A 10,537-nucleotide genomic window follows, 5' to 3' on the forward strand; every position below is an offset into this window, starting at 1 on the left:
GGGGCAAAAAAAGACTTTGTACTACAGCTTACGTACATTACACTTCGTATTGGTCATCTCTGCTGTTTGGTGTTCTTTGATCAATGATTTTTGTAGCTGTAAGTTTTTTCTACATCCTAATTCATAGTTTCTGGAAAAGAAAATCAAATACATAGTTTAATTTTATTGAGTTAATTATTTGATTAATTTGCATTTCATATCTTCATACACTTGTGCAAAACATGGTTTGAAAGTGGGGGGAAAACTTGTGAAGTTTGTGGAGACCTGGGTGCTTTTAAAGCAAGGCAACCATAATAGCATCAGATGAAAAACAGTTTATTCCATGTTGATCTGACAGATGGGCAAAACAAAACTCTGGGAGATTAACATTGTTCTGCAATTTAATTTTTAAAGTGTACAAAAAAGTTAATAGAATTGAAAATGGCATATGGGTTGGTTTGATCTATATCAGAGGAACTTGTTTAGGCTTCCTTTGTAGTGAGTCAGACGAAGTCCTGCTAGTATGTGATTTATCTCAGCTTAAAGCAGGCATCTATAATAGGTCAGATGAATCGCTCTCTGAAACATCTGGTTTTCTCCTCCACGTTTAAAGTGACCATCTCAGATGTGGACATCTGAAGTTTGATAAGATGAATGCCTTTCCGACTGTCACATTTTAAAAGACATGAGTTAATTAGTGCTTTTTGTAGATGCTAAAGACAATTTCTTAAACAATGCATTTTAAAAGGTATTTTTGATATAACTGTGACAGTTTGAGTGTCGAAATTTATGATGTTTTCCTAAACAAGCATGTCACACGTTAGTACTTTGAAAACATGGCCTGAAGCATAAATATGCCATATAGACTTTCTAGTTCTGCTTCTCTCTTGTGCTTGTGCTGTTTTGGCGTGCAGGAGGTGGGAATGTGCGCCCCCAGCCTCACACACAGTGCAAAAACTGAGCACAGGCTGAATGCTGTGCACTTGCTTGCTGTACGGAGACGTGTATTCACTGGAGAACTTAGCCTTAAAAGTGCAGAATACATAAATGAGTTTGAAAATAGTAATTGGCCTCATTTAAAACATTTTCTGTCAAGCAATGTAGCTTATTAAACATTTCAGTAAAAAAAAAAAAAGCCCTGTACTTTCTTTGTGATCATTAATAAACCTGCTTCTACTAGTAAACATTGTAGTGTATGTTGAGTTGATAGTGACTTCCTAGCAGATGAATTAGCAGATGTATACTCTGTGGAACTGCTCGTAATTTCATAGTAGCTATGGTTACCAGGTTAAAGAAATCATGGCCTGATGATGAACAGAAATAGATTGCAGCAGACTGGTTTGAGTTGCTTAAAAGCAAAATGCTCAAGAATAAGATCACAAAGACTAAGAATCTATGAGTAACAAACATGAGAGCACACTCTGCTGAACTGGCACAGAGTCTGCTTTTCAAATCCTTGTTTTGATACAAAATCACAGTATTTTTTTAAAGCTGGGTTTTACTTGTATGTAGTTTGAGAATTGGGTGCCAACCACATACTTGTAACAAAATTATTTAATCAAAATAGTTAAGATTTTGAATGACTATTGCTAATGTTTTCATTTTGATTTAGTACTGGACAAAGTTAAGTTAAAACATAGACTTTTCACATTCAAGGAAAGTCATATTCACTTTTTTTAAAATCTAACACTTAGAATGACTTAATGGAAGTATTTATATTTTCTTTTGGATGCTCTAGCACTTAGAAAGAAATAGCAGAAGTGTGGGTTGAATTCAAGCAGGAAGGACAGAACTGAGCTTAAGGGCAGTTGTACATTTCCACTGATACTGGTGGGCCCAGTTCAGATGTTTCTAGTGTATATGTTGCCTGGCAGCATCAAAAGTACTTGAGTCCATTTGCAGAAGGGAGTGCAGGTGTTAAGGAGTTCAAGCCCCATGGATTTCAATGTAAAGAACAAAAGTTGTAATGTTTTCAAAAGTTTCCACATGGTTTAGAAACCCAAACTGCAGTGAATTGTGTTGGATATAGGGCCCTCAATCACACAAGCTTTTCTCAAAGTGTTGCTCTCCTTTTATGAATTATGAACTATGTAGAACTGTACGTCTGAATTTAACTTGAACATAAGTTCTATAATGTCTGTACATTATAATGTAGAATAAGATTTTATGGCAACATGCTCTTCCTTAGAGTACGGATGCATTTAGACCTGCTCTTTTGCACCAGGGAAGCTTTCCTAGGGACCCTTGTTGGGCCAGTGTAATAGCCACTTTAGTTTTAAAGGCTAAAGACTAAAACCTTGCGCCTCATGTTTCTCCATTTTGTAAGCCTAGCTTACAAATTCACAGCTACAAGATCATACTCAGTACGTCTGCACGCCTTGTTTTACAGAATAACCAACCATGACTACAGAATCGGGGTCGGACTCTGAGTCCAAGGATAAAGAGCAGGATCAGCAGGAGGGCCCTGCGCAGGAAGGGGCAGTGGAGACCCAGCCACAGGATCAGCAGCAGCAGCAGCTGAGCGAAGAGCATCAAAACGCGCTTGAGCAGTTCTCGGCTGTGGCAGCCCACAGCACACCGGTGAAAAAGGAGGAGGTAAGGGACCCCATGCACGCACGCTCGCTGCACGCAACTAGCTACATGCCCACTTATTGCTCCTGGGAAATAATGAGCCTGGTGTGTTAGGAGCAGAAATACATATTCCGATACGCATGGAAGGCTGTTTGGTGTGATGCTGTAGATCTTGACTGGTTGGTCTTCTGCATTTAAAAAAATAATAGTTTTCAAGCAGAATGTTTTGAAATTAACATCAGGTCTTTCTGCCTCCAGTGCTTCAATATAAGGGCAGTCTTATTAACTAAGCAGGAAACATCTTCAATATTGCATTTGCATTAAATAGCAAACAGTGCTAATTTTTAAGAAGCTGAAAATGTTTTCAGAGTTCATTTCTTCTTTGACACCTGCCAAAAACTGATTTCCTGCTTGCCTGTCTGATGTGTGAGCCATGAAGAATCTGTGGTCCCTTAAACTTCTCATAGTTCTGAAATGGCTGCATTATAATTACTTTAACTATTCATGTAATAGGTTTCAGAAGAGCTATCACATGCTTTTCCATTTGGTTCATTGTTGCGCTTATTAAATTTGTGGAAGCTGCTTTCTTTTTCCCGTTAATAATTTCCAGTCAATAGGATTAACAGACATTGTTCTTCATGGTTAAGTGACACACAATTAATGAGGTACCTGCAAATCACATCCCTTAGCTCCGTAAGGTTACGACCCCCATCTGATGACATTCACCTTTGAAGAGTGGAATAAGTCAGTCTAAGTACTCGTCTCCTCCACCCTTTAAAAAATTCAGATTGTGTGAAGTGGGGTCCTGTTATTTTACCTAGTTGGGAGTCAGTGCTGGTGAAGCAAGCAGATGTAAGGCATTACTTAAAGTCACCATGAGTGCTTCTGTAGAAGCTGTTTGGGGCTAGTTGTGGTCTTGGGTTTTAAGCTTTTGTCCAGAGAGCTACAGCCCAAACTTGCTGTTGGTGGGGATAAAATGAGGGTGTAAGCGATTTCAGATACAAAGTATTTTTGTATCTCCCTCATTTAGGGAAGCATTACCTAACTGCTTGGGACAACAAATATTTCTGGGACCAAATTAAAAGAGGTGTCTTATGTCTGACTTCTAATACCTCAAGAGGTAGACATGGCAGGGCAGGATTTCTGGTGTTTATCGCTCCTGAAGATCAACCATTGGAAGAACTGCTTATTTTTTTTCGTTGCTGACTATTTTTACCATTGATAACCCTTGATCAGCCTCGCTCCATGCCCACCAAAGACCTCTCTGCTCTTGCTCGCACATCCACTGATGTTGGGACAATTTTGGTCTCCGAAATAGATTGGAAATTGCATGTAATTAGTTTGGGGAGAAGAGGCAGGGCTGCTTGTCCAAAAGAGAAAGGTACTGCATAAACTGGTCATTAAAGTGTAATTCTATCAGGCCTAGGCATAGGTATTACTAATTTTGTTCTTCCAGACTTCTTCAGTAATCTTTCTGCCCCAAGTTTCTTTTAATGTTAAAAAAACCAAATGAAAACAAACCCCAGAGTAACTATAAAAAACCCCAAAACCCTTAGGCACCAAGCCTGTCCACCTGTGTTTACGGAGGCATAGTTTGGAGACCTGAGATGCTGTTGTGTGGTCTGTGATCCCTTCCTTTTCCAAAGAAGATTACCTGTGAGCTGGTATCTGTAGAAGCCTTGATAAAAGAACTGGGTTAGCAAAGGGATGTGCAAGACCTTCCCATTGAGATTACCAGATTGAATCCGAAAGTCCCTGTTGTAAGCTGATTGCTGAATCCAGCTGCAGTGATCTGCCCAGTATATTTTGTAGTGGCTTAGGTGTCTGTATCACAGGAAAGAACCACTTAAATGCAGCACTAAGAGACAGAGCTAATGGCAATGGTGTCATTAAAAAAGCCCAAAACTGAAGGAGTAATGGGTATCATTCTCTCTCTTGCCATCTGTAATCGCAGTGAGGAAGTTGATGGTTTTTGCTATTGCTCGTATGAGAGAACCTTGGGAAGAAAGATTTAAGTTACCGATCCATGACAGTAACTTTTTGTTGTCATCCTATACACATAAAAAAGAACATTTTAATGAAGACAAAAAGGCTTTTTCATGTTGAGATTAGCAGTTACTACAGAAATTAGTCCTTTCTATCAGGTATAATAATGCAATCTTACTATCTTCCTGCCTTCCTATCTCATTGAAAATGAGCAAGAAGGCGTCACACAGGTTGGGCACTGACATTTATGAGCAACTATCATAAGTAGATGGGGTTCATATGTTGTGCAAGCTTGGTAATATTGCTTCATACTCCAGTGAGAAGCTGTGAAGTGTCAAAGGTCGTTACTTCTGAATCCTGTGACTCCACAGGCTTGCTTCAAGAGGGGGGGTCTACCTTCAGAAGGGCTTGAACATACTGTGTCATAGTAAGGTACAGTAATATAGATAGACAGCTTATGTTCAAAAACCACAAACGCTGAAGCAACTTGTGGTGCACTAAAATTGAGTCCGTGACACTGAAAATACTGCAGAAATACAGCATAGAGGTATCTTGGGGAAGAATTTAGGAGAAAATGCAACTATGCTTGCAGAGTTCAAAATAATTCACTGAGTACATGGTTTTTTCACTGGCCTTTTTTTTTTTTTCCCCTCCCCTAGATACCAGGATGTCATGTTTCTTTAGGAAAAAGAGACTTAATACAGTCTGAAAGTACCTCAATGCCTGAACATGTCAGCATAGTTTGACGGATCTTCTCTAATAGTTCTTGGCATGTTTTGTTCTCTAGACAAACGAGAGAAAATCTTTTGTATTATTTTAACCTAGACACATTCCCCTGATCTTAATATAGACAGGAACCTTAACAAAATAACCTCAATACCATTTAAAAAAAAAATTATAAATAAGCACATTTCTGCTGTAGTCTTGAGTTACCAGGCGTCTTTGTTTGAAGGAAAATAATCACCAATCCGTAAGGATTCATAGAATGTTTTTATAGGCTGAAGCTCCTTCTAAAATTTAAATGGCTGCTGGGTGCCCTTGTTGTGGGCTTTTCTCTCAAGCAGCTTTCCTGTTTTCTTTAAAAAGATTAATTCCATGCCTCTGGGGGTTTTTTGTTGGTTGCTTTTTCTTGGGGCAGCATGTTAACTTTTACATGGAAAATCTAATGAGCCACTGGCAATGAGAGTTTATTTCTTCCACTTCTGCCACCTACACATGTGCATGTGCACTTTCCCTGGCAGATTTCTTTAACAAAACGCATGGAAATCATCAAAGAGTCCCTCTGCCCATCAGCAGCAGCGCAGCTCTTCACAGAGGCCCTAGGAGGAGACATCTTCAGTCTTGTTTTTCTCTTGGTGCAGTAGGTTGAACCACTTGCCAGCTGGCCGCTGTTGTGGTAGAGGGGTAGCTGGCCTCAAGCCTTGCTGTGAGCCTGGGGGCGACTCTCCCCCTTCATCACAGCTACGGTGAGCGTTAAGTGCTTAGCGAACGGCTAATCCACTGACATATGCTGTGCCTTCATCTCCTGCCAGCCTTCAAGGTATGTGAGGACCTTGAGATCCAGACACAGAGCTGGTGTCCAAGTGCCAGAAGGAGAAAGTCCTCCAGTGCTGGAGCTAGATGGGGGAAGAGCTGGCTGGCGCTGGGCTGCTCCTGGGGAAGAACATCCACGACTCAGGGGATGAGGTGGATTTTGAAAGCAGCTTTTGTGTTGCTTTTTTGACTAGCTAGACCCACTTTCTTCTAGTCTCCCCACCCAGGGAAGCCCAGGAGACCTTTGCTGTGTCCTCTCTCTCAGGGAAAGGAGGAGCATGGGTCTTGCCTCACCTCTTTGCAGTTGCCTCTTCGCAGGTTGCTGGGGCTTTGGTAGGAGCTGGCGCTGTTGGTAGCAGAGATGATTCCAAATTCCTCTTTTCCCCCATTCACCCAAAGGCAGAGGGCAAGCTTATGGCTTGTTTGTATGGAGTCTTTTGAGGCAAGTTCCCTGTGATTTAGTGGTACGTTGTTGTTGCTGGTTATAGGACACAAGGTTGTTCTAGTCTCAAAGCAGATTAAAGCCTTTGGATGGATTTGCTCCATTCTCATGAAGGTTTATTATATACAATGAATGGAAACAGACTTGGAGGATTAATTTACAATATATTTCCAGCAAAGCTTTTTGGTTATTACACTGAAATTGTTCAGAGCCAAAACAGGTTTGGTTTTTTTTTTCCTTGTAGTGAGATAACAGAAAGGTGTTAGTTTTATCTTATTTTACTTAAAGTTTAGCTTAGGAATTACTGCAGTCCTGTTGAGATTTTGTTTGGACACTGTCAGGGGCATAACTGATGAGAAAGGTAATGACTGTGGCACAGTGCTGTTGCTAGGAAGGGTGAAATGCTGCAGAGCTGTTCTGCTTTCATCTAGTGCCATGGAGAGGACCAGGGGCTGGGCTGCATCACAGTAACTCTTCAAATGGTCTGACCCTCGGATAAACCCATGCAAAAGTAACTCGAAGTTGTTTCTTCTTGCCCCTTTTCCCTGCAGTATATTTGTCTTTCAAATAGCACCTGTTCCTTGCCAGCTTGAGGGACTTATTGGGCATCTGCAGAGAGCAAAATTCAGCCTCTCAAACTGTACTTACTATCCATTAGCCAGCCAGCTGCACATAAAAGTTGTTTGGCCCCTCAGTTCCACCCTGTTTGTTTAACCCTTTGCTCAGGCACTTGGGGAGCCTTTCACTCTCCCAGGCATGTCAGCATCCCCCTGCGAATTCACACTGTCACGGTGGATCTGTGCCCTTATTCAGGGGACTGTTTTCTCACTGACAGCAAAATTAGTGCAAACCTGATGGTCTTTTCCTGTTCCGTGTGACACCACGGAAGCATCATATGATTTAATAGGTACAGGGCTTAAAAGTAATATCAACAAACTGTAGGAATATCTGTTCATCACAATGTTTACCAATTACTCAGCATTTCCAACAGACCAAAAAAAACAGGTCGAAGAAGTCCAAGAGGGATTTTGTACCTATGGAAAAAGTGGAAGCCTAAAGTATGTTCATGCATGCCCCTCCTCCACAGGTACTCTGTACCTTTTGAGGTGAGAAGAGAGGGCTGGGGGGAACATGGGCAATGTGGGAAATCTTTTCAATAGGTAAGGAAGACTCTGTCCTGCATCAGGGGCTTTCTCATACAAGCCCCACACTATGGTCACTTAAATGCTTGGGTGCAGGGTGCGTAGTGTTTTGCATGGTGTGATTGGTTCATCTCCCTTCAAAAAGTATCTTTCTTTCTCTTTATAGCCCACAGACAAAGAACAGGAGTTTGCTGCTGCGAGTGCCAAACAGCTGGAATACCAGCAGCTAGAGGACGACAAGCTCTCTCAAAAATCATCATCTAGCAAACTTTCCAAGTCTCCTCTAAAGATCGTCAAGAAACCGAAAAATATGCAGTGCAAAGTGACACTCCTGGATGGATCAGAATATGCCTGTGAAGTAGAGGTAAATTGCTTTTTGTCTTGTTTTTTGCATCCTGTCTGGAGGAAAATGGTTGAAATTAGATTCGTAATTTAAGCAAAAGAATGAATGGCCTGATATTTCACCAATGCCAAGCACAGAGATGCTTCCGTTGTTTTCTCTGGAGGTTAAAGGTGTTGCACAGATTTGAGCTGGATGAGGGATTGTGAGCAGTCCCTGGAACAGCCAGAGATTTTGGATTAATTTTATGTCAGCACATGCCACAACAGAATGCAGAAAATAAATTATGAGCAGCAAGGCCTATAAACAAAGAAGGATTTGATCCCATAGGGCTTCTCTTTTCCTTGGTACTCTGCTGAGTTGAGACTCGTATTGAGTCACTGTCCAAACAGTAATTCTGACCCTTGTGAGATTAGCAGGGCCATGAGAGACACTCAGAGGAGGCAGGGGAAATGTCAGGAGCAAATAGCAGTGATAGTGGTGAGTTTTGTGAGCTTCTCCACGATGTCTGTGAATCATAGCTGGATCTGAATGTTACTGGCAGAAAGTTGCTGGTGGTTTTCTGTAAGGAAACTTGCCTTCCCTGCCAGGAGCCTACTTTTAGGAGGGACGATCTTTGCTGCACTGTCACTTAGGAACCGGTCTGTGCCTGTGGGCAGAGCCATGCTAAGAAGTTGCCTTGCCTTCAACTCTGGAAGGCCATGGAGAAGCAGGGCATGAGCGAATTCAGCATCTCAGAGTGGACCCATTTCTCAATTCAGCCTTTCCAGCCATGTCACCGAGGTGGTCTTTGGGCAGTGGACCAGCCTGTCCTGAGCCTGCTTTAGGTCAGGAGGCCTCAAGCAGCGGCCAGGAGGGGAAGTATGTGTGTTGGAGGGCTCAGCAAAGCCAGTCCTCCCTCAGGCAACCATAGGATGTGGCGGTGAAGAAAAGCCACCTGGGGAGGACAGAAGAGTATAAAGGTAGAGGTGGGGTAGTCTGCAGGCTTGAAAGAGGAACCCGCAAGAACATGAAGAAGGAGAGAGGGCGGAGGAAAGCAGTATCTGACTGGGAGCCAAATCCTGTTGTCTTCACAGTCAGATTGCACTCGGCCCTTGCATCCTCCAGCCACTCTTGTTTTAAGCCCTCTGGAGAGTGGCAGGTGAGGAGGACCTTTATGATGTTTATTTAACCACGGCTTTACAGTTTGGGCCAAATTTTTCTATGCTAACACAGGAGCTGTGATTTTATTACTCTTACAGCAACTTAGCAGTCATGCTGTCAAGTATCTTTTAGTTTCACTGGCCAAGCCTGTGTTGTTTCCTTCAGACTAGCAATAGCTATCTGGCCACATACTTTGTGACTATTAAATTGTCATTTCTTGACCTGCGGCCCCAGTTTTGTCTGTCAAGAATAGCGTGCAAACCATTAAGCTGGAAGAATGACTAATACTGGCTTTGATGGAAAGAGTCAAGCTCGTTTCAGCTTTTGCCACTTGGCTGTAAAATGTGAGTCAATTTTTGCAACTCAGTCAAGCAAATTTTACCGAATAGGATTTCTATGGAAATCTTGTCTAGGAGGCTGAACTTTATGAGAATATAAGATGGCGCAGAAGGAGTGACTTGTTATGTTAGATTTCCACTTATGCAAAAAAATGCTGTGAATAATACTTTTAGGAAGTTTCACTTTTTCACAAAACTTTGACTCTGTTGAAGTGTCAAATTGCTAGCATATAAAAACCATCATGTTTTATTGCTCATCAGATTTCTCTGCTTTGCAAGTTCTGAATAGCTCTTGAAAAATGTCCAATATAAATTTTGTATGCATTTTTTCTACTTACACTGCTGAAATATTTTGAAGTTGTCCTGACTGTCATCAATAATCACTTTATCTGCTTCTAAGATGGTTAGACTTACTAGGCAGAATGTAATATTGATGAGAATCAAGCTCCTAAAAGGATGAATCCTCAAATGACAAAGCTATGACAATGAGCAGACCATAGGGTGCATTGAAACAGAAGTTAGTTGGGAGGCACAAATATTTCAGGGAACAGTTTAGAAGGCACAAATATTTCAGGGAACAAGTGCAACTGGGGTGATGCATGCATTTACATACCTTAAATGGGCGATCCAGACTTTGCATCCTTCCTAGGTGGTATTGTCAGCATACTGTGTGCATTAAGGATGCAACTGCAGGTACCTCTCTGGCACAGGCCCACTCTGGCCTGTGGGAACACTTGGTAGATCCCCAGGGGAGTCCACTTTCCAAGTGCATAAAGTTCAGCTATAGCAAAAGGATGCTGTGTCCAGTCAAGAGAAATTATGTGACTTTCACTGTGCTTTTTCTCCCAGGGAAACCATGTAGGAGGCTGAAGGTGAAGTTCTGCTATGGTAATTTTGCATAACAACAAAGTTCTGTGTCTGTTTCACAGAAGCTCAGTGCTGCAGCATAACAAATAATCTGTCACATTTCAGAAAAATGCTATCACATTTTAAGGATCACCCTCAAGTGAACTTACTGTATCCCTTTAAACTGGGGGGGGGGGGGGGGGGTTTTTTTTTTTTT

General features: G+C 41.7%; 1 protein-coding gene across 1 annotated transcript in view; it reads left to right on the top strand.

Annotated features, from left to right (window-relative positions):
• The first annotated feature begins 2,379 nt into the window (after positions 1 to 2,379).
• The window catches only part of EPB41L3 (erythrocyte membrane protein band 4.1-like 3), a 64,363-nt gene continuing 56,205 nt past the window's right edge, over positions 2,380 to 10,537 (top strand). Inside the window, exons 1-2 of the mRNA XM_010584838.1 lie at positions 2,380 to 2,574; positions 7,820 to 8,017. Coding sequence (XP_010583140.1) covers positions 2,380 to 2,574; positions 7,820 to 8,017 — 393 coding nt within the window. The remainder of the gene's footprint in view (positions 2,575 to 7,819; positions 8,018 to 10,537) is intronic.

This window comes from Haliaeetus leucocephalus, unplaced genomic scaffold, assembly GCF_000737465.1.
Source record: "Haliaeetus leucocephalus isolate CR32 unplaced genomic scaffold, Haliaeetus_leucocephalus-4.0 Scaffold1007, whole genome shotgun sequence".
In the NCBI taxonomy this organism is placed as follows: Eukaryota; Metazoa; Chordata; class Aves; order Accipitriformes; family Accipitridae; genus Haliaeetus; species Haliaeetus leucocephalus.